At 39.8% G+C, this 23978-nt stretch overlaps 3 protein-coding genes and 2 non-coding genes across 20 annotated transcripts in view; 3 read left to right on the top strand and 2 right to left on the bottom strand.

The window, feature by feature from the left end:
- The window catches only part of NDUFS1 (NADH:ubiquinone oxidoreductase core subunit S1), a 38334-nt gene extending 25632 nt beyond the window's left edge, over positions 1-12702 (bottom strand). The window contains exons 1-5 of one of the 2 annotated variants that reach the window (XM_037009266.2): positions 12534-12702; positions 12377-12449; positions 10718-10782; positions 10088-10179; positions 9123-9230 (exon numbers count right to left, since the gene is read on the bottom strand). In XM_037009266.2, coding sequence (XP_036865161.1) covers positions 9123-9230; positions 10088-10179; positions 10718-10778 — 261 coding nt within the window. In that variant the 5' untranslated portion in view covers positions 10779-10782; positions 12377-12449; positions 12534-12702. The remainder of the gene's footprint in view (positions 1-9122; positions 9231-10087; positions 10180-10717; positions 10783-12376; positions 12450-12533) is intronic. The other variant, XM_037009267.2, reaches the window with a different exon arrangement.
- A 392-nt stretch (positions 12703-13094) lies between these two features.
- On the top strand, positions 13095-15791 carry EEF1B2 (eukaryotic translation elongation factor 1 beta 2). Its single transcript, XM_017678863.2, has 6 exons — positions 13095-13279; positions 13740-13862; positions 14499-14625; positions 14897-14963; positions 15362-15487; positions 15592-15791. The coding sequence occupies exons 1-6, from the start codon at positions 13200-13202 to the stop codon at positions 15744-15746; spliced, it is 678 nt and encodes a 225-aa protein (XP_017534352.2). The 5' UTR covers positions 13095-13199; the 3' UTR covers positions 15747-15791.
- On the top strand, positions 14731-14809 carry LOC118970700 (small nucleolar RNA SNORD51). Its single transcript, XR_005058757.1, has one exon. It is a non-coding gene; the product is annotated as a small nucleolar RNA SNORD51 (small nucleolar RNA).
- LOC118970701 (small nucleolar RNA SNORA41) lies at positions 15121-15254 on the top strand. The gene has a single exon (XR_005058758.1). It is a non-coding gene; the product is annotated as a small nucleolar RNA SNORA41 (small nucleolar RNA).
- A 6360-nt stretch (positions 15792-22151) lies between the features above and the next one.
- The window catches only part of CMKLR2 (chemerin chemokine-like receptor 2), a 56076-nt gene continuing 54249 nt past the window's right edge, over positions 22152-23978 (bottom strand). For all 15 annotated transcript variants that reach the window (XM_073218303.1, XM_073218300.1, XM_037009275.2 and 12 more), the window contains one exon: positions 22152-23704. In XM_073218303.1, the coding sequence (XP_073074404.1) occupies positions 22609-23676 (1068 nt within the window). In that variant the 5' untranslated portion in view covers positions 23677-23704 and the 3' untranslated portion in view covers positions 22152-22608. The remainder of the gene's footprint in view (positions 23705-23978) is intronic.

The raw sequence follows: 23978 nt of genomic DNA, 5'->3' as shown, positions 1-23978 counted from the left end.
GCGAGTGCTTTTTGGAGGCCTTAGGAGGACAGGGACCCAGCGCCAGGGAGGCAGGGCGGCAGGACTGGTGGGCGGGTGCTTGAGACCGGGGCCTGGAGACAGAGAGGGTCACGCATTTTTCCCTTTTTTTTTGGTGAGTGCTTTTTGGAGGCCTTCGAGGGACAGGGACCCGAGTGCTAGGGAGGCAGGGCAGCAGGACTGGTGAGTGGGTGCCTGGGACCAGTGCCTGAGGACAAAGAAAATCACGAGTTTTTTCCTTTTTTTTCCCCTCTTTTGTTGTTGCTGTTGTTGTTTTGGTTTGGAGAGTGCTTTTTGGAAGTCTTAAAGGTGCAGGACAGGACACTTAGACCAGGGGCAGGGAATCTGGGGATCTCTGGACACTCTAACTTCCTGGGCAACAGGGAGCACAGAGGCCCCTTACAGAGATAAATAGCCACCCGGCCGCTCCCCCTCCAACGGCGATCCACCATTTTGGAGGAGCAGCCCGAGCCAGGCCACACCCACAGCGACAGAGGATATAAACTCCATAGCAACCGGGCAGGTAGCAGAAGCAATGTCAGCGCACAGCTGCCAAGCATAGGCCACTAGAGGTCGCTATCTCAAAGGAGAGGAAGGCCACAAACCAACAAGAAGGAAAGCTCTCCCAGCTGTCACTTATACCAGTTCTGCAAACTATCTCTATCACCATGAAAAGGCAAAACTACAGGCAGACAAAGATCACAGAGACAACACCTGAGAAGGAGACAGACCTAACCAGTCCTCCTGAAAAAGAATTCAAAATAAAAATCATGAACATGCTGACAGAGATGCAGAGAAAAATGCAAGAGCAATGGGATGAGATGCAGAGAAAAATGCAAGAGCAATGGGAAGAAGCCCAGAGGGAGATCACAGATGTCAGGAAGGAGATCACAGAAGTGAAACAATCCCTGGAAGGATTTATAAGCAGAATGGATGCAAGAGGCCATTGTAGGAATAGAAACCAGAGAACAGGAACGTATAGAAGCTGACATAGAGAGAGATAAAAGGATCTCCAGGAATGATACAACACTAAGAGAACTATGTGACCAATACAAAAGGAATAATATTCATATTACAGGGGTACGAGAAGAAGAAGAAGAAAGAGGAAAAGGGATAGAAAGTCTCTTTGAAGAAATAATTGCTGAAAACTTCCCCAAACTGGGGGAGGAAATCATCGAACAGACCACGGAAATACACAGAACCCCCAACAGTAAGGATCCAAGGAAGACAACACCAAGACACATAATAATTAAAATGGCAAGGATCAAGGACAAGGAAAGAGTTTTAAAGGCAGCTAGAGAGAAAAAGGTCACCTATAAAGGAAAAACCATCAGGCCAACATCAGACGTCTTGACAGAAACCCTACAGGCCAGAAGAGAATGGCATGATATATTTAATGCAATGAAACAGAAGGGCCTTGAACCAAGGACACTGTATCCAGCATGACTATCATTTAAATATGATGGTGGGATTAAACAATTTCCAGACAAGCAAAAGCTGAGGGAATTTGCTTCCCACAAACCACCTCTACAGGGCATCCTACAGGGACTGCTCTAGATGGCAGCACCCCTAAAAGGAGCACAGAACAAAACACACAACATATGAAGAATGAAGGAGGAGGAATAAGAAGGGAGAGAAGAAAAGAATCTCCAGACAGTGTATATAACAGCTCAATAAGTGAGCTACGTTAGGCAGTAAGATACTAAAGAAGCTAACCTTGAACCTTTGGTAACCAAGAATCTAAAACCAGCAATGGCAATAAGTACATATCTCTCAATAGTCACCCTAAATGTAAATGGACTTAATGCACCAATCAAACGACACAGAGTAATAGAATGGATAAAAAAGCAAGACCCATCTATGTGCTGCTTACAAGAAACTCACCTCAAACCCAAAGACAAGCACAGACTAAAAGTCAAGGGATGGAAAAACATATTTCAGGCAAACAACAGTGAGAAGAAAGCAGGGGTTGCAGTACTAATATCAGACAAAATAGACTTCAAAACAAAGAAAGTAACAAGAGATAAAGAAAGACATTACATAATGACAAAGAGCTCAGTCCAACAAGAGGATATAACCATTCTAAATATATATGCACCCAACACAGGAGCACCAGCATTTGTGAAACAAATACTAACAGAACTAAAGAGGGAAACAGACTGCAATGCATTCATTTTAGGAGACTTCAACACACCACTCACCCCAAAGGATAGATCCACCGGGCAGAAAATAAGTAAGGACACACAGGTATTGAACAACACACTAGAACAGATGGACCTAACAAGACATCTATAGAACTCTACATCCAAAAGCAACAGGATATACATTCTTCTCAAGTGCACATGGAACATTCTCCAGAATAGACCACATACTAGTTCACAAAAAGAGCCTCAGTAAATTCCAAAATATTGAAATTCTACCAACCAATTTTTCAGACCACAAAGGTATAAAACTAGAAATAAATTCTACAAAGAAAACAAAAAGGCTCACAAACAAATGGAAGCTTAACAACATGCTTCTAAATAATCAATGGATCAATGAAAAAATCAAAATAGAGATCAAGGAATATATAGAAACAAATGATAACAACAACACAAAGCCCCAACTTCTGTGGGAAGCAGTGAAAGCAGTCTTAAGAGGAAAGTACATAGCCATCCAGGCACACTTGAAGAAGGAAGAACAACCCCAAATGAATAGTCTAACATCACAATTATCGAAACTGGAAAAAGAAGAACAAACGAGGCCTAAAGTCAGCAGAAGGAGGGACATAATAAAGATCAGAGAAGAAATAAACAAAATTGAGAAGAATAAAACAATAGCAAAAATCAATGAAACGAAGAGCTGGTTCTTTGAGAAAATAAACAAAATAGATAAGCCTCTAGCCAAACTTATTAAGAGAAAAAGAGAATCAACACAAATCAACAGCATCAGAAATGAGAACGGAATAATCACGACAGACTCCACAGAAATACAAAGAATTATTAAGGACTACTATGAAAACCTATATGCCAACAAGCCGGAAAACCTAGAAGAAATGGACAACTTCCTAGAAAAATACAACCTTCCAAGACTGACCAAGGAAGAAACACAAAGGTTAAACAAACCAATTACGAGCAAGGAAATTGAAACGGTAATCAAAAAACTACCCAAGATCAAAACCCCAGGGCCGGATGGATTTACCTCGGAATTTTATCAGACACACAGAGAAGACATAATCCCCATTCTCCTTAAAGTGTTCCACAAAATAGAAGAAGAGGGAATACTCCCAAACGCATTCTATGAAGCCAACAACACCCTAATACCAAAACCAGGCAAAGACCCCACCAAAAAAGAAAATTACAGACCAATATCCCTGATGAATGTAGATGCAAAAATACTCAATAAAATATTAGCAAACAGAATTCAACAGTATATCAAAAGGATCATACACCATGACCAAGTGGGATTCATCCCAGGGATGCAAGGATGGTACAACATTCGAAAATCCATCAACATCATCCACCACATCAACAAAAAGAAAGACAAAACCCACATGATCATCTCCACAGATGCTGAAAAAGCATTTGACAAAATTCAACATCCATTCATGATAAAAACTCTCAGCAAGATGGGAATAGAGGGCAAGTACCTCAACATAATAAAGGCCATATATGATAAACCCACAGCCAACATTATACTGAACAGTGAGAAGCTGAAAGCATTTCCTCTGAGATCGGGAACCAGACAGGGATGCCCACTCTCCCCACTGTTATTTAACATAGTACTGGAGGTCCTAGCCATGGCAATCAGACAAAACAAAGAAATACAAGGAATCCAGATTGGTGAAGAAGAAGTTAAACTGTCACTATTTGCAGATGATATGATTCTGTACATAAAAAACCCTAAAGACTCCACTCCAAAACTACTAGAACTGATATCGGAATACAGCAAAGTGGCAGGATACAAAATTAACACACACAAATCTGTAGCTTTCCTCTACACTAACAATGAAGCAATAGAAAGAGAAATCAGGAAAACAATTCCATTCACCATTGCATCAAAAAGAATACCTAGGAATAAACCTAACCAAAGAAGTGAAAGACTTATACTCTGAAAACTACAAGTCATTCTTAAGAGAAATTAAAGGGGACACTAATAAATGGAAACTCATCCCATGCTCATGGCTAGGAAGAATTAATATCGTCAAAATGGCCATCCTGCCCAAAGCAATATACAGATTTGATGCAATCCCTCTCAAATTACCAGCAACATTCTTCAATGAACTGGAAGAAATAATTCAAAATTTCATATGGAAACACCAAAGACCCCGAATAGCCAAAGCAATCCTGAAAAAGAAGAATAAAGTAGGGGGGATCTCACTCCCCGACATCAAGCTCTACTACAAAGCCATAGTAATCAAGACAATTTGGTACTGGCACAAGAATAGAGCCACAGACCAGTGGAACAGATTAGAGACTCCAGAAATTAACCCAAACCTATATGGTCAATTAATATTTGATAAAGGAGCCATGGACATACAATGACAAAATGACAGTCTCTTCAACAGATGGTGCTGGCAAAACTGGACAGCTTCATGTAGGAGAATGAAACTGGACCATTCTCTAACCCCATATACAAAGGTAAACTCAAAATGGATCAAAGACCTGAATGTAAGTCATGAAACCATTAAACTCTTGGAAAAAAACATAGGTAAAAACCTCTTAGACATAAACATGAGTGACCTCTTCTTGAACATATCTCCCCGGGCAAGGAAAACAACAGCAAAAATGAGCAAGTGGGACTACATTAAGCTGAAAAGCTTCTGTACAGCGAAGGACACCATCAATAGAACAAAAAGGAACCCTACAGTATGGGAGAATATATTTGAAAATGACAGATCCGATAAAGGCTTGACGTCCAGAATATATAAAGAGCTCACACGCCTCAACAGACAAAAAACAAATAACCCAATTAAAAAATGGGCAGAGGAACTAAACAGACAGTTCTCTAAAGAAGAAATACAGATAGCCAACAGACACATGAAAAGATGCTCCACATCGCTAATGATCAGAGAAATGCAAATTAAAACTACAATGAGGTATCACCTCACACCAGTAAGGATGGCTGCCATCCAAAAGACACACAACAACAAATGTTGGCGAGGCTGTGGAGAAAGAGGAACCCTCCTACACTGCTGGTGGGAATGTAAATTAGTTCAACCATTGTGGAAAGCAGTATGGAGGTTCATCAAAATGCTCAAAACAGACCTACCATTTGACCCAGGAATTCCACTCCCAGGAATTTACCCTAAGAACACAGCAATCAAGTTTGAGAAAGACAGATGCACCCCTATGTTTATCGCAGCACTATTTACAATAGCCAAGAATTGGAAGCAACCTAAATGTCCATCGGTAGATGAATGGATAAAGAAGATGTGGTACATATACACAATGGAATACTACTCAGCCATAAGAAGCGGAAAAATCCAACCATTTGCAGCAACATGGATGGAGCTGGAAAGTATTATGCTCAGTGAAATAAGCCAAGTGGTGAAAGAGAAATACCAAATGATTTCACTCATCTGAGGAGTATAAGAACAAAGGAAAAACTGAAGGAACAAAACAGCAGCGGAATTACAGAACCCAAAAATGGACTAACAGGTACCAAAGGGAAAGGAACTGGGGAGGAAGGGTGGGCAGGGAGGGATAAGGGGGGGGAAGAAGAAAGGGGGTATTAAGATTAGCATGCATTGGGGGGGAGGGAGAAAGGGGAGGGAGGGCTATACAACACAGAGAGGACAAGTAGTGATTCTACAACATTTTGCTATGCTGATGGACAGTAACCGTAATATGGTTTTTAGGGGGGACCTGATATAGGGGAGAGCAAAGTAAACATAGTATTCTTCATGTAAGTGTAGATTAAAGATTAAACAAAAAAAAAAAGAAAGAAAGAAAGAAAAGGGGGATTACTCCTTGATAGGATAAAACTATTGGTAAATCAAAGATTAACACATGCTTTAAATATCCTTAATGTTGTTCACTTAAAGGGTGTCAGATGATCAGCTATGGAGGTACTCTTTTCTGATAATATGCCTTTCTCTTAATAAAAAAAATAAAATTAAATTAAATTAAAAAAAGCAGCTCCTGTGTGCTGACCTCCAATGAGTTCTACACAGTGGTATAGAGGGCATGTCAAAGTGTGGGCAAAGGGTCTGTTTGTTTCTATGCAGAAGATCAAGGCCTAGCTTGGCTACCCAGAAAATGAACTAAGATACGACATGAGGAGGAGCTTCCAGCATCAGCACTCTCTAGAGGACTCGTGCCGGGGGATGATCATCAAAAAGCCTCCATAGGGATCCGGGCGATGCTGTGGCTGTGGCTGCATCCATCCCACCATTTCCTGGACTTGCCACTGGAATGAGGAGGGAGATGTCTAGGCTGGCATGTGCATACAGTGAGACAACGAATTTGACCGGATCTGTACTGTTGGAACTCAACCAGGAGTTGGGAGGGGTGCAAGTTGTAGCACCCCAAAATCTTATGACTACAGACTATCTACGGTTAAAAGAACATATGGGATGTGAACAGATCCCAGAAATGGGCTGCTTTAATTTGTCTGATTTCTCTCAGACTGTTCAAGTACAGTTGGACAATATCCATCATATCATAGACAAATTTTCACAAATGCCTAGGGTGCCTAAATGGTTTTTTTGGCTTCACTGGAGATGGCTGGTAATTATAGATTTGCTTTGTTTATGTCACCGTATTCCTATTATGTTAATATGTGAGCGCAAATTAGTTGGTAGTTTAAAACCTATACATGCTTGAGGTACTCTACAAGAAGATATGTCAAAGAAATAATCAATCTTCCCATGTTTTCTTCCATATGCTACCTCTATAGCTTTTCTTCTTCCTTCCTAATTACAACCCTTAAATAGAATTCGTGCCTCATATCGAATTTGCCGAGTATCATAATTCCTCCAGGTGGTAAAGATACCTCGAGACAAGTGCTGGGCATAGAAGCCACAGGACATAAATCTGCAAAGAAGTAAAAAGCTAACCTTTTCAAACAATATGGCTTCTCTCTTACTTACCAACTTTACATTTCCCTGTATGGCCCCGGAAGATGACTGGTTAGCCAGACACGGGTAAGATTCCTCAAGGGAGGAACAACCTAAGACAGGCACAGTCGCAGGGGGGCCATCAGGTGAGAAATCGGGGAACAACAGTGGTGAAGCTTAGAACCTCACCCCCCTCTGTTTTAAGAGAAAGCTTCTGCATCCGTGGATGTTTTATTGCCCTTGTCTAGCCCAGATTAGCACATAGTCTACAGGCACACACCTGATCATCTACAATTGCTCTCTTACAACACTAAACTATGTTTTCTAACTTTATCTTGCATCTACCTACCACTTCAGCATTTTATTAAAAATAAAAATAATAATAATAATAAAGGGAGAAACGTGGGATCCACATATAAATCAAGTATAAAAATCAAACGAATATTCATATTTGACCTGATTGTTTATAGTTCATAATGCCTGATCAAAACGGAACGTTTCTGTGATGAATGCCCTTGTACTGTTCACCATGCAAGAACTTATTCACTATGTAAGAATTCGTTCACCATGTAAGAACTTGTTCGTTATGCTTCAGAAGATTGGAGACTGATGAGAATTAGGCTTGAGATGGATTAATGATTGTGCATTGAGCATTGACCCCCCTATACAGAATTTTATTGTTGTTAACAACCATTTGATCAATAAATATGAGAGATGCCCTCTCAAAAAAAAAAAATACATTTGGTTAAGGTTATTACTGCCACAGATACTGATTCCTCAGATGGATCTGCAGAAAATCAATTGAAAACCTTCTGTAAAGGAGTCACCATTCTAGATGATATCGAGAACTTTTGTGATTTATGGAAGAGATCAAAATATCAACATGAATAGGAGTTAGGAAGAAGGTTATAATTTCAACCCTCATGGAGGACTGAGGGGTTCAAGACTTCTGTGAAGGAAGTAACTGCAGATGTGGGAGTAAGAGAACTTGAATTAGATGGGGAACCTGAAGACTCAACTGAATTGCTGAATCTCACAATAAAACTTTAAGAGATGAGGAGCTGCTTCTTATGGATGAGCAAAGAAAGGGGTGTCTTGAGATGATATCTGCTCCTGGTGAAGATGCTGTGGTAAGTTTTGAAATGACAATAAAGAATTTAGGATACTATGTAAACTTAGTTGATAAAGCATTGGCAGGGTTTGAGAAGACTGACTCCAATTCTGAAAGAAGTTCTCCTGTGGGAAAAATGCTATCAAAGCATCACATGCTCCAGAGAAATCTTTTATGAAAGGAAGAGTCAATCCATTGTCTTATTTTAAGTAATTGTCGCAGCATCCCAACCTTCAGCAATCACCACTCTGATCAAATGAGGCAAAACCCTCCACCAGCAAAAAGACTGACTTACTGAAAGCTCAGATGATAGCATATCTTAGTAATAATTATTTTTTAATTAAGGTATACACTGTTTTCTTAGACATAAAGCTATCACACACTTAACAAACAACAATACAGTATATAATTTTATGTGTACTTGGAAGCCAAAAAATTAATTTGACTCACTTTATTGTCATTATTTGTTTTATTGTGGTAGTCTGGAATTGAGCCCACAGTATCTCCAAGCTACATCTGTAACTGTTTGGATTAACAGGCAGTACTAAATCAAAATGGCATAAGCCAAAATGAAATTAAACTGAAAGTGAGCTTCTTCACCAGAACCCTTTTTTCCAGTGAAAATGACACAGCATAAGACTGGCATGTGCTGCTTGGCAGCTCTGCATCTTAGTTGTATGTCATATAGCCACTTGGAAATAATGACAGCTGTAAGAACTCACTTTCAATTTCTAAATCTGTTACAATTATATCTACTTGTACTTATAAAGCCACTTTCATTGATGTATTTCCATTTTTGAATGAAGAAAATCAATCACACAAAAAATGAATTAATAGATAAAAACACGGCTAAGTTTCTCCACTACAATAATACTGATTCTAAATAAAGTTTGCTGCAAGATTTAAAGTTTTCTACCTTCTACAGCATGGTGTGGAATTTTAGGTGTCAAGTACCTTAGGAGCTTTCTCAATTTCAACAAGGCACATCCTGCAGTTTCCAGCAACAGACAACCTTTCATGGTAACAGAATCGAGGGATCTGCATACCAACCTTCTCACAAGCCTAGAACAAAGTAAAAAATTTCTGCATTAGAATAAACTGACCTCATCCTTGTCTTGCCTAAAACACAGGCCAAAAACACCCATCCCCCACCTATCTTATTAGTCCAATCTGTAAGTATCTGTATCTTCTTTAATTCTTACTTCATCTCCAAGAGATTTCCCTCTTTCTTTGCTCAATTGCAACCCATCTGCTCTGAAGCTGCCCCATTAAGGATCCTGAACATACACATACCTTAATGTCAAAGAAACTGGATGAAGTTTCTTCAGACCATACTGACGGCCTGACTCCGCATTTCCACTCTGAACTACTGTCTACAAACACAGTCCTTCAAACTCTATCCAAGTGGTTTCATACCTGGATTTCCTCTTTGCCTAGCTCCCATATCACCAAGTCCCACCCCGACAATCCCACTGCAATCACTGTCCTTCAGCATAGCAAGATGCTATAGAGTCATTACTTGTCTGCTAGAATTATTAAAAATAGAAAGGTTACATGAAAAGCATGAAGCAGGCTCACAACAAATAAAGGCTATCCTTTTCCCAAACTTACCTACATTAACTAATAATTTATTTCTAATAATTTCAAATGTCTTAATGGGTATCTATTTGGAAACCAGAAGTGAAACAAAAGAATTGCCATAGTTCACTAAGAAAACCAGAAACAGATAAATGATAGCTCACTTTGAAACGCCAACATTTCAAATCAAACTTATTTTCATATAATTTTTCTATCTATAGTTTTCTTAATGAACGTTTATCAAGGAATCTTAAAAATTTTAGAAGTATGAAGGAAATAAATTGGTAATTTAAAAAATATCAGAGCATGCACAAAAATAAAGAATTAGAACGTATGCCTACTTGGAGGACGGTAGTTCCTGGTTCCACCATGACAGACTGACCATCAACAAATACTTCAATCAAGTTGCTTGTTGCTGTGGCAGTTGTTCGAACTGACCATCAAAAATATTGAGGTGAAAAATAAATTAACAGAGTTGTATTTATTACAGCAAAGGATAACAGATTAATTAACTCTATCCTACAAGCCTAAAGTCTGTCCTCGTTTTACACTATTCCCCTTTATTCCTCTAGATGCAAACTTTTAAAATACTGAATCAGGAAAAAGCTTTTTCAATCCTGAAGGCCAGACAGAATATGGTTATCTACTTTTAATAGCAGTTTAAGTCAAGACTTTTAATACCACTGAAAATATGCTGATGGAAGATCACTTATCAAAAGCAGAACGACTGCATCTTCCATTCTGGCACTGATGGTCAGTTCCTACTACTTTCTATTCTATGATAATTTCTATAAACTGTTGAAGGTAAAGGTACATTTTGAAAATTCTATTCAACTTGGGTCATTTTTAAAATTTTCACTTAAAAGCAATTATGCATTTAGGGTCTTTCAAGAAACATTCCATAGACCTATGAATTTACAAAAATAGAAAGTCTAGTACCCACAAGTGCAAATTAAAAAAAAAATACTCACCATATCCTTTAGGAGACTTAGAAAGGCCTACTAAGGCCCTTCTTACAGGTATCCTTAACATATTGCTAGGAATAAAACAAAGAAGCATTATCATTGTAGGGGGAAAAAACCTTAATTACAAACTTTTTGGTAGTATTTTATAGTTTTAAAACACTTCATATGCACTATTTCACTGAACATTCACAAGTCCTGGTATTGTCTCTCGCGTTCTAAAGATGAGAATAGTCAGTCTCAGAGAGATAAACTGACTTGTACAATGTCAAGGGCCTCAGAAGGAGAAGCTAGTGTATAAAATTTGGGCCTTCCAGTTCTATGTGAAGGGCAGTTCCGTTGTTGTCTTTAACAGTCAACAAATGATCAAACCTAAAACACTACCATATAGTAAAATAAACTGCAAGAATAACTGTGAGCTTATCATAAATAGCTGTATAAAATAACACTACCTTTCTGCCTTCATTTCCTACCAATATGCATTCTAATATTCTGTGCTCTGAGCAGTTATCTACTAAATGTTTCTCAAATATTCTCAGCTGGCTCACAAGCCCAATCTTTTGAAGTATCTGGAGTGCCATTTTCTTTGCTGAGTAAAATATCTGTTTAGATGCCTGTTCTATTCTCACTGTACGTGAAACTTTATACAAAATACTCTAATTAAAAGTAAAGATAACTTTTCTTTCTGTTAGCTTATGTATACTTTTAATTGGTGTTACTTATATAATCCACTCTAAGTTCAGTGATCCAGCGATTGTAGAGCTCAATATTAGAGCAGGGTTTCTTAACTTTGGCACTCTTGACACTTTGGAGGTTGGATTCTTGAATCTTTTTACCTTCAGTGTCTATCCTCAAGCTGGCACACAGTAAGCTCTAAAACACTCATTCTCAACCAGGGACAGTTTTGCTTTCCAGGCAATGTCTGTGTTGTCATGAATGCGGGAAAGCTACTGGATTCTAGTGGACAGAGGCCAGGTGAGAATGTTCACGTCCCAAAATGCACACGACGGTCCCCCATAATAAAGAATTTTCCAAAGTGTCAAGGTATCTTTACTTTTAATTAGAATATTTTGTATAAAGTTTCACATACCTATTATGATAAATAACAGAAAATTTCATTAATTCAGATTACAGTAATTCATAAAACTCATTAAATCTGACTTTGTGACAGTGAATTTGCAGACATCGTCTGTCACCTACTAATAATGAGTTGTGTCTGATCCACTATCTTACAGTACATGCATTAGATCCCAAGAACTTTTAAACAATGTAACTTCTTTATTCGCACTGCAATCTTGGATTGATTTCTTTAAATGTCCTTTTCTTCCGTTTCTTCACCAGTGAAAGGAATCAAAATTGCTACGTAACTCAGCCAATGGACAAGAACACAAATAAAAATCGAAGGTGTGGACGGTTGCTAATGCAACAGCAGCCCAACAGTGATGCAGGTCTGTGTTAATTTGGGGGAGAATGCTCTGTCTTAGCCTAAGTCACCTGACATAGGTCCTCTCTCCCGGCCTCCGCTCCAGAAGGGGAATGTCCTGCATTTCCCTTGCAGAGGGAAGGTCATCCACAAGCCTGCATTCAGGCCAGCGCTCCCCGGAGCTTCCTGAACCTTCTCCTCCTTCCTGCTCCATCAGACCAAAGACCAAGGATAACAGTCCTCACCTGCCGGTTCTCAGGGTTCCCGAGGCGACGGGGTGCGATGCGGCGAACAGTCAAGGACAAGAGGAGAATAACGCTTGAGCCAAAGGAAACACTCTAGTCAATAAATTAACGCCTGTGGCCGAGGTACCTCAGCCTTCTCATCTAAACACAGCCTTACCTTCTCCGTGGAGCCGCCGAAGCTGCTCTGCACAGCTGTCTGTTCCTCGCGGACCCCTAAGAGGCCGGGTCGCTCGCCCAATATGGTGGCCTCGGTCAACTCCGGCAAACAGACCTGGAGAACGGAAAGCCAGGAGGGACTTGAAACCCCAGACTCGACAATTTCGCGCTTCGATTAAGTTCGGCAATTTCCGTCAAAGGGACAAGGGCGGGGCGGATGGCGTAGCTGCCGGGAGGAGACGCGGGCGGGCGGGGAGGAGGGACGGCCCGGGCCTGCAGTTCCGCCGGTAGTGGTGGTAAGCAGACGCTGAGCGTCTTCGGTCATCTCCGGCGCTTCAAGGGGCGGTTCCTGTAGTCTTCGGGCGCCGTGGAGGTACTCATTTAAGAAATACCCCTTTTATTAACTTATTCCCAAATACGAGGAACGGACGGCGGATAATTTGTGCGCTACTTTATTCAGAGACTCTGGTTTTTATGTAGAGGTATAATATTAACGTACTTTGACCTTTAACCTTCGGCCGTGTGCGTCGGAGGGAGACGCCTCCGTCTCTATATAAGGAATTTTCCGACCATTTACGGCCTCTTTTCATTTTAAGCAGTCAGTGTGGGCTTGTCGCGCTGATTCACTTTTCTCCGATACCGCCCTGCTATCGGATCCGGCGTCACCATGGGTTTTGGGGACCTGAAAAGCTCTGCTGGTCTGCAGGTGCTCAACGACTACCTGGCGGACAAGAGCTACATCGAGGGGTAAGCGGACAGGCTGGGGCCGGGGGCCGGCCCGGGCCACGTGGCGTGGCCTCCGCTGCTCCTGGAGGAGAGGAAGACCAGCCCCCAGGGCCCTCGCGCGGTTAGAGACTACCAGCGGAAAAGCAGGTTGCTTTCCCCTTAACTTGCTTCAACCAGGTTTTTCGCCTCTTTGCTCATCAGTAAATGTAAGACTGAATGTAGGTCTGTGTTAGAATTTGCAATCCTAGTAGCACAGGTCTACCAACTGAAAGGCGTTCCTCAGGATGGCGCGGAAAACCAGATGGTCCTAGATGTTAAGGGACTTACTTAAAAAAAAAAAAAAACACTAAAGCAACTTAGGTAGCACGCTAATATGGGCGAGTTCCCACTAATTAGTTTGATGGATGCAGCGTTTGTCACTTTTTTCCTGTTGTTTGTGGCTTTTCTTTTAAAGGTGTAATTATTTTTGTATTATCGGCAGGTATGTGCCATCACAAGCCGATGTTGCTGTATTTGAAGCGGTCTCCGGCCCTCCGCCAGCTGACTTGTGTCATGCCTTACGGTGGTATAATCACATCAAGTCTTACGAAAAGGAAAAGGCCAGGTTAAATAATTTTTTAATTTGTCTTAAGAGTAGACTACCCCCTAAACTTAAACTCAGGATTTTAACACGACAAAATTGGGTGCAGGCCACTTTAGTTTTGTTGGGATATTGTACGCTTAATTTCTGTGTGACTTTAGAAGGCCCAGAGACTGAAGTGCTCCATTTTTTCACAGAACAGGTAGAACATGGACAACAGCAATTCAGCTTTTTCCCACACTGCCCTGCCAATGTGCCTGGACCCTGACCTGGGGGGCCCACCTCTGGGGTGAGAGGGTGGCTCATTCATTCAGTCCTTGGCCATTCTTCTGAAACTACCAACAAGGGTGGAAGTTTGGGGAAGTTGGACTCCAGTTCACTAAGAATGGAACTGAGCATACTTAATGAAATCTCAAACAGAAATGTTCATACTGAAAGAGTAAACCATAGTGAGTATTGAATATAACATCTCCCATGCTACTAATGTTTCTTGGGTGAGGAGTTAAACATATAAAAGTATTTATTTGGGAGTATTAAAGGGTAAATTCTTAGTACAAAAGGGGTCTATTGAGAAGCAGTGATGAACACAACTTCTCGTGTAATGTCTGAAAATGACATTATACCAATCTAATAGTGGTCCAATTTAAAATTTTTTTTAAGCCTGCCAGGAGTGAAGAAAGCTTTGGGCAAGTACGGCCCTGCTAATGTGGAAGATACCACAGGAAGTGGGGCTACAGACAGTAAAGATGACGATGACATTGATCTCTTTGGATCTGATGATGAGGAGGTATGACATAAATTTGTCATTGTGCTTAGCACAGGCTGTGTAGTAGCAAAATTGCCCGGATTTGAATCCTGGCTTTACTACTTTTTTACCTGCTTTTTAAAAATTCTGTTTACATGATGAATAAAATCAAATCACCATCTTTCGGCTGAGCTCGTGATGGATTTGTTTTTTTCTGATAAAACTGGTTATTACTGTGGTGGTCCCACCAACTTTAAGCTGAGGAAATTAGTTATTTAAGCTTTTTGAAATTAGTTATATTTTTTCTTTCCAGGAAAGTGAAGAAGCAAAGAGGGTAAGAGAAGAACGTCTTGCGCAGTATGAGTCAAAGAAAGCCAAAAGTAGGTCATTTTATAATTTGTGCTTCTTTAACCTCATGTTATAACAGTGTGAAGAGATTTTTGAAACTTGACCCCCCCCACCCCAAGTAATTTCCTTCCTACTTGTTGAATAGGTCCATATTCTAAAACCACCTGAAGAGGTGGTTTTTCATAAAACTTCCACAGCTACTGGTCTGCAGCTGTTCTTATGGTAGCAGTTGTGGCATTCCTCTGTGGGACATCAACCGTTACACAATTAAATGCCACTTTCTTAGCAAAAGAGAAAGTGGGCCCTATGTGTGACAAACAGTGTATTCTATGGTTTGACTGAGTTGATTCCTTGCAAAACAAAGATTTAAGGGGCTTATACTAAAATGAAAAAATACAATTATTAGAATAATGCTGTTACGTTTTTCTAGAACCTGCACTTGTTGCCAAGTCTTCCATCTTACTAGACGTGAAACCTTGGGATGATGAGACAGACATGGCAAAATTAGAGGAGTGCGTCCGAAGCATTCAAGCAGATGGTTTGGTCTGGGGCTCTTGTGAGTTTAGTCTGCTTTTTGAAGTTGCATTTGGAATTGGCATTGTTTAAACCGTTGTCAGTCAACAGGTTTTTTCTAAGATTTTTCCTTATGTTCTTTTTCAGCTAAACTAGTTCCAGTAGGTTATGGAATTAAAAAACTTCAAATACAATGTGTAGTTGAAGATGATAAAGTTGGAACAGATATGCTGGAGGAGCAGATCACTGCTTTTGAGGACTATGTGCAGTCCATGGATGTGGCTGCTTTCAACAAGATCTAAAATCCATCATGGATCATTACACTTCAATAAAAGCTTAAAAGATAATCCTTGGCTCTTGACTCTGTAAATAGGATGGTGGTGTTTACAGCCCTTCCATTTTGAGTGAAGAAATTCAATGTATAGGTGACTCATAAATAGTATATATTTGGGTCAGCAATTCATACTCAACAGTTCTTAGCCCAAAAGGGGAAAATACCTATTACAAATACTGTGAAAATAGGTAGTTGTTGAGTAGATTATTACAAACTAATAGAGATGGATTTAATCTTAGTACATATTCTGTTCCCATTAGTGATGTCCTTGGCAATGCATGATGCCACCTTTATCCACAATTTTTCACGTTTTCCTATTTGTCTTGTTTTTTTAAAAGAAACCCAAGATGTTGGTTGATCAAGTAATCTGAACCTAGCATCTTCCAAGTTGGGGGTTACACGTGACTGAAGTCACACAACTACAGACCCCTCTGTGTTAAGTGTCAGGAGGTGGGGTGTGTAACTACCAAAGGACATGTAACCCAGAGGTCAGGTAAGAGGATTCCCAGGATTTGGTATGTTAACCATTTTGTCAAGGCTGATGCTGCAAATTTAATGTCTCATTACAGTTGAGGCAAAATTTTGTTCTATTGGATGTGTGATTTTTAAGTACTATTGTGTCTTGGAAGTCACATAGGTAACTGATTCCCAGGCTGTGGTTCATAAACCTGACTTGGGTATAGAGGTGGGGACTAAGTGGGACGTTTGACTTGGATTTGGAAATTTGATCAAACCTGTTGGGAGTTTAGGGACTTCAGTTACTGAGGAAATGCAAGTATATGTACTGAGTGAAGGCAGTTTGTTTAGTCAAGGGACAGTTAAATATTGGAAACAGGTGTGTCTCAGTTTGGGCTTTCTGTAACATTTGATATTTTTACAGTAGTTTTTACAAAAGTGGAGCTTGGAAATAGCTGACCTCTATTTTGTAGTTTATTCTCTGTATATCAAAGAGATTAAAATGAGTTTCTCGTTTTCTAAAGAAAATTTTATCAGACATGTACTGATGAATAAAATCTTCACAAAGCTGTATTTCACCTATTAGACGCAGTCTAAAAAGGTGAAATTTTCAGGCTTGTCAGTATCATGAGAAACAGCAGAGGGCAGCACTTCCATTTTCCGGAGAACTAGCAAGCCTGGGGATTCTGGAAATGCTATGGAAAGATACAGATACAGTAACTGGTGAATAGTAGCCAAAAATAATTCACGGTCACTGACAAATTTAACAGGATTGAGTACTAAATAGTGATGAAAATGGTAATAACTTAAAATTACTAATGACAAAAGATTGGCAATTTGGTTAAGAGTAAAGCTAATGGTCAATCATAGCTGTCTTGTAAATTTTAAAATCATGAAGCATGTGACATTAAAATCGACTCCATGGCCTTGAATAAAAGTATATATGATAGTATCTCATTTGACATTAAAAAAAATAGATAATACATTAACAAAGTTCAAAATTCAAGATGTTACACAGTGAAGTTTCCACAATACCCCAGGCATCGGGTTCACATCCATAACCACCACTGTCACCAGGTTCTTAGGTTGTTCCAGAGCTGGTCTAGGCATACACAAAGACTAACTGTAGCATAAAACCAACTATTCTGCACCTTGCATTTTGTCCATGTAGACTTGGATGTCTTGGAGATTGTATCTTGGATATTCTGAATCAGTACAGAAAAAGCTTTAACTTTGTAACAGTTAATTCATTGTCTCATATTATGTAACAAGTCTATTGGATCTTTAGGTTTCCAGTTTTCTGCAATTACGAACAATGCTCACATTTGCACATGAGCCAGTATACTGAACAGACTGTTTTTGAACCAATGGGCTCAGAAGGCAAATGGATACAGAGATTTTTTTTTTTCTGTATCTGGCTTTGGAGTGGAAGACAAAAAATAGGAGGCCACCTTTTCTTGCATGTCCCATAAATGATTACAAACTGAAACCTTATTTTTCATATTCAGCATCCCTAACAGGGCTGGGCAATGTGAGAATGAAAAATGATTCAGTATCACTACATTAGATGATATGAAAATACTCAAGGGTTGAGAAAATTACTAGAGGAAGGTGATTAAAACACAAACTGTTCAGTCATTTTGTGATTAAACAAGTAATACTAAAATTCTGAGGTTGAGAAGGCTAGAATTTAAGACAAAAATTTTTTAAAGAAATCCAGACTAAGCTGGGTGGACCTGATCAGTAATTTGTATTTTAAAAAAGACTGAGAATGTTCCAGGAGGGTGTGAAAGGCAGAATGATAAAGACAGGAATGAAAATACACATTTGAGCGGGAATTAGACCAGTTTGGCTGGATTTTGCAGTGTCTGTTGGGGATTAGATAAGGTGGGGCCACATTGTAGAGGCATTTTAATTATGTAGTCTGGCTTGTTCTTTAAGGGCATGAGGAGCCCTGAAGTTTTTTAAGCCAGAGAAAGACAAAGGCAGAGCTCTGATCTGGAAATGGTGTCAGCGGAAGCAGGTAAATAAATGTTATAATCCTAACGTAAGTGGAAATGACTAAATTAAGACATATAAACAAATATTTTATAAACGATATAATTTAAAAAATGGAGACTATGAACACTGAAAAATGTTCAAATTTTCATTCACTATTACCATGGAAAGAAATTTATGGATGAGGACACAAATACAAAGATTTCCATTAGTGTTTTGGGATATATGTATTGTTTTCCCAGACAAATAGTCTGACAATGGCAATTACTGTCCTTGGAATAAAAATGTAAAAATACACGCCTCATATACATTGTCTAATTTGGACTTTGTTATAATACGTGGCCATTTATGTATCATTTATATATCACCATTTATTGATGAGGAAACAATTCTGAAAGATGACTTGCTGGATTAAACAACCTGGTGAGAGAAGAGGAACTCAAACCCAGGTCTTCTGAGGCCAGTTAATGCACTGGCAATAAAATGAGTACATTCTTCATTCCTACTTGCAGACGTTTAATCTTACTCTATCAGTGTAACTTGCTCCATACCTCCCACTAATGAGAATGAGAAAGTAATACCACGTAAGAGTAAACTTAAAATGGAAATTGAGACTGATAGACATGGACAGGTAATGGTTGGATGGATAACAGTGCATTCACAAAATGCCCCAAATGAAAGCCTGTCATTTGGAATGTCATTGGCCTTAATGACACTCAGTAAAAACCAAAGGAAAATGTCCAGACTTCCAAATATTCATCCCCCACCAAAACTGTGGAGGACTATTCAAGCCAGACGCCAACTTGAATCTATCCTTACTTTGTCCCTATAAAACAGGACAATTCTCTTCTGAACATAGCTCATGTTTTCCAACCTCTACATTTGCTCTTGCTGGGCCACCTACCTAAAAAGGCCTCTTTTCCTCACCTGTACTTGTTAAAATTGTACTCATTCTTCAAGATGCACTTCAAATACCTTCTGCAGGAAGTCCTTCATATTCTACTCCTACCTGCCCCCTGCAGCCTCCTGGTACAGAATGTTCTTTTGTTGTACTTATAAACTGTCTTGTCTTAAAGTTCTCTGTGGAGCTTCCTTATTTCTGAATCACCAATGCCCGACCAGAGCTCCCTTATTCCTGAGATTTTAATGTTCACTCAAGAGAAGGAAAGGATCTAACATTTACTGAGCAGTTACGATGGTAGAAGATGCTAGGAGTTTCACTGAATAAGTGTAATACAAGCTAATTATCAAGTATTTATAGAGCTAAGAATTGCACTTAGTGCTTTACCTGCATCAGCTCATTTACTTTTCTCAATCATCCTATCTGGCAGGTACTGCTATTGTTATCCCCACTTTGCAGACAGGGGAACGTGATGTCTACAAATTTCAATTTAGCCAAGGTCACAGAGCCAGGGGAGGAGACTTGGGGTCCCCAATCCTGGGTCCTACACTACTCTGGATCTTCCCTCAAACTGAGAACAAAAAACAAGCTCCTGTTTCTCCTGGGAAGTGCCTGTACCGGTTGCTACTTTCTCCAAGTGGATTCCTGTTATATCCCTACTATCAGCTACTATTAAAGCCACTAAAACTGTGGAGTTCTTAGCCTGGGGTCTAAGGACTTCCTGATATTTTACTTAAAAGCATTTTCTCTGGGTAAAAGCCCAGAAAAATAATTTTCATTAGATTCTCAAATGAATCCAGACTTCCTCCAAGAGCTTAGCAGACCCTCCTTACAATATTTTTCTTCTTGTAGGCTCCACTCTTCATCAAACCTTCAAATATACTGAAATCCCATATTTCAGTATAATTTTGAAATGTAAGTTTCTATATAACTATGAAATACTTCATTTGATAGTGAATCTGTGGCATCTTGCTGCACTGATGGACAGTGACTGCATCGGGGTATGGGCGGGGACTTGATAATATGGGTAAATGTAGTAAGCACATTGTTTTTTCATGTGAAACCTTCATAAGAGTATATCAATCATACCTTAAAAATTAAAAAGTACTTCATTTGATGAACAGAAAGGTGTTTACAGACGTAATTAAGTTTTTATTAATTTTGAGTTTCAAGTTTCCTTTTTGTATTCTAGAGCCAAAAATATTTAAGACCTCAAATATTTCCATAGGCCCTCAGACTTACAGGCTCTAGACTCACAAACTCACAAAGGTCAGCAATCACCACCTTTGTAACTTTGAAATGTAACTTCCAGGATGGTACCTGCTCCATAATTTCCTTCTGCCTTAGTGGCTGAATCCCCTTCCTACTCCTCAGCCTTCCTCTCTCCCACAGCCCTGAGAGTCTCTCCATTTGCTCAAACTAAGCATGGGCTCTCGGAGTTCTCTTTTCTTTTTTGGATCCTCCATCTCTTCGCCTGATCCTGGGAAACCAGGCTCTGTTCCTTGAGGGCCACGTAGAACCCAGGGTATAACAATCTCAAACCCTGGAGGGTCAGGGTTAAACAGCCGGAAGCTCACGATGAGCAATTCTCTCCCTACCTTCTCTCACCCCAAGCTGGATATAGCAGAAACCATGACATTTGGGAGTGACAGAAGTTTGGAATATGCTGAGCTAGCCACACATTTTGGGGGAACAATATCCAAAACCAGGCCTGACTATTGCATGGGGCTAACAGTGAAGAACACAGCCAATAGATGACCTAACGAGCATTTCCAAAACTAAGAGATGATATAAAAAAAGATAATGATTCAAGAAATAACACAGCTCTCCTAATAACTTTCAAAATAAAACTGAGAAATAGGAAACTAAATCTATTTTTAAAATTGTAGTGAGTAGCAGACTCTGTATTCCTTTAAAAAAAAAAATATCAGCAGAAACGAGGGATAGGAGGATCTTTAGGAAAACCCAAAGGCAGGGGAATATATTTCTAGTGTTTCTTCACCTCTACATTGGATGCCACCTTTCCTCCCTGAACAATCTATACTTTCCTTGGCTCTCTTATAGCACTTATTATGGTCTATCTTGTTTTAGGAATGTTTCCTAAAATGTAAGTACCTTAAGCATCTTGGCATCCCTCACAATATCCATCTATTATGGTTCTGTATACCTCTTAGGTACTAATCTATTTGCAAAAGGGGTAAATGAATAGAGGTTAAAATACTCTATAAAGTCTGAAAGTGTGACAGATTTGCATCATGAAGAGGTCACTGACTTAAAATAATTTTTTACTAGTCTTAGATGCCTATGTAAATTCAGTTAGAGCACTAGAAGTAGGTGGAATCTATCAATGTGTCACATGTGCTTTCTTTTTCTGAAATCATTTTGAGATTGGGCTGGCCTATCTACTCGCAGGGTCAATGTTCTATGTTTACAGCAATCTTATACATACTTGCACATATCCAGAACTTTCCAAAAACGTTTATTTTTCTAATGATATCATGAGGATTAAAGATGAGAGCACATCTCCATTGAGAGGTGGGGTCTATGTCCCCTCTCCTTTAATCTGAGCTGGTCTGTGATGCTTTGGCCAATAAATACTACGAAGTGATACTGTGTCAATGTTGGGCATAGCCTTTAAGAGAACATGAAATTTCCACCTTGATCTCTTGAAGCACTAAGTCGCCATATAAGGAGTGTCTGGCTATGCTGAGGTGTCATGCTGGATAGCTGTGTGAAGAAAGAGGAGAAGAGAAGGGGGAGGTTGGGGGAAGGGGAAAGGGAAGAAGAGGGAAGAGGAGAGAGCGGCTGCTCAGGCAACCCCTACCCACTCCAACCTCAGCCATTTGGCTCATCCCAGGTCAGCTGCGACTCAAGACACTGTGAAGCAGAATGAACTTCCCTTCTGTCCCTTTTTTGAGTTCCTGATTCTCAGAATTGTGAGATATAATAAAATCTAAGCAATTAGATTTGGGGGCTGTTTACTAAGCATTAATAGTTAACTGGAACAATGCTTTAAACTACTATAACCAACTATTACTTTAATTCATAAATGTATATACACAGATTACATGAAATTAAGGACACATGCTGCATTTTAAGAATGTCAAATAGGTTACTTGTGCAAAATTAAAGTGAGCTTAAACAAACACATTTTAACATTTTTGGAATTAGTTAATCATATACTTAAGATCGAACACTTAAAAGTTACTTAGTTGAAAAATACAGTAACTCATATCTCAATAGTGGTGATCAATCCCACTATGGTATAGCAAGAATAATATAGATAATTTAAGTTGCAGGGGAACAAAGGTAAGATCTGTCCTAAGTTTTGTGTCCACACAAAAGTGTGATGCCAATAAATTGACCAAAACAACAAGATAAGGTCAGCTCTGTATCTTTGCACTAAATAATTGGAAAGCGCCTTGTTAGGGGACCCACACACAAGCCTTACACTGATTTGTGGAATAAGAAGAATTCACTGGACTATTTCCAGGAGACACACGCTCTTGGTTTCAGAGTTCCTGAGCTGCTCGCTCACTGTGCCAGAACAGCTGACTTCCCACAGCGTGTGCTTGAGTATTTCTGCAACTGAAGCCCGAAAGCGTGCTTGGAACTTCTTACTAATGAGGACATAAAGGATGGGGTTCAAGCAACTATTAAGGAATGCCAAGCCAGTGGAGAGGGGGATTCCGGCCTGCAGCACCTGCTGGAAATAGCTATTGCTGTGAATCGTGAGCTCCCAAATGTTAAACAGGTGATAAGGAGTCCAGCAGATCAAAAAGGCCATAACCACAGCCAGGATGGTCCAGAAATGCTTACTGGAGACCAGGATGCTTCGCCTCTTCACCTTGAAGAAGAGACACAAGTAGCAAATGCTCATTGTCAGCAAGGGAAAGAGGTACCCCAAAATAAACTTCACCCAGGTCAGAACATGGTGCCGCATCAGAGTGAGGTCAGGATCATGCTCATGGAAATTGTTATAGCAGAGAGTGTGGTTATTGAACTCCACAGTGTTCCGGAAGTAGAGGGCAGGACCACCCATCAGAGAAGCCAAAAGCCAGACAAATACAACAACAATCTTGGAGTTCCTCAGGGTTCGGTGCTGATGAGATAAGACAGGGTGGAGTAAATGGATATAACGGTCTAGGCTGATTACTGTCAGAAAAAAAACACTGGCAAACATGTTCAGCTGGGCAATGAAGGAATTGGCCTTGCACAGCCAGATGCCAAAGGGCCAGTGGAAATTCATGGCCACATAGGAGATGTACAGGGGCAGGAAGAGAAGAAAAATGAAATCTGCAACAGCCAGATTAAGGAACCAGAGAGTGGTGACTGTCTTCTTCCACTTGAACCCTGTGAACCAAATGACAATGGCATTTCCTGGGACTCCCAGAACAAATGCTAGACAGTACGACACCAGGGAGACCCAGTGAATGACTCCTGGGTGGACCTGCTCCTCCAAATCAGACTCTGGGGAGTAATATTCCATGGCGTAGGAGTAGTTCTCAAAGTCTTCAAATAATATTTCCTCTAGATCTTCCATGGTCTTGCCAAGTGGAGAATGAGGATATCTACAGAAGCAAATTTAAAAAGAAATAAAGCAATTTTTAAAAGAACTATTCAGTACACAACATAAGAATAAAAATATGCCATCTGAGGTACTGGAAATAGTATATTTCTTGGTAGAACTTGTGATTACACTCCAGGTGCCCTCAGTTTTGCTCTCATGTTCCCCAAAGCTGCAAGAATTCATTTTTGTGAAGTATTCAGTAAGTGCTAAATTAAAATGACTGATTCTACAAGGGCAATTCCTCTGTTCATAAAGACTGTGGGCTGACTAGAGAG

Source organism: Manis javanica, chromosome 12, assembly GCF_040802235.1.
Source record: "Manis javanica isolate MJ-LG chromosome 12, MJ_LKY, whole genome shotgun sequence".
NCBI lineage: Eukaryota > Metazoa > Chordata > Mammalia > Pholidota > Manidae > Manis > Manis javanica.
The sequence above is the reverse complement of the archived record's forward strand: the minus strand, read 5'-3'. Positions and strand labels throughout refer to the sequence as shown.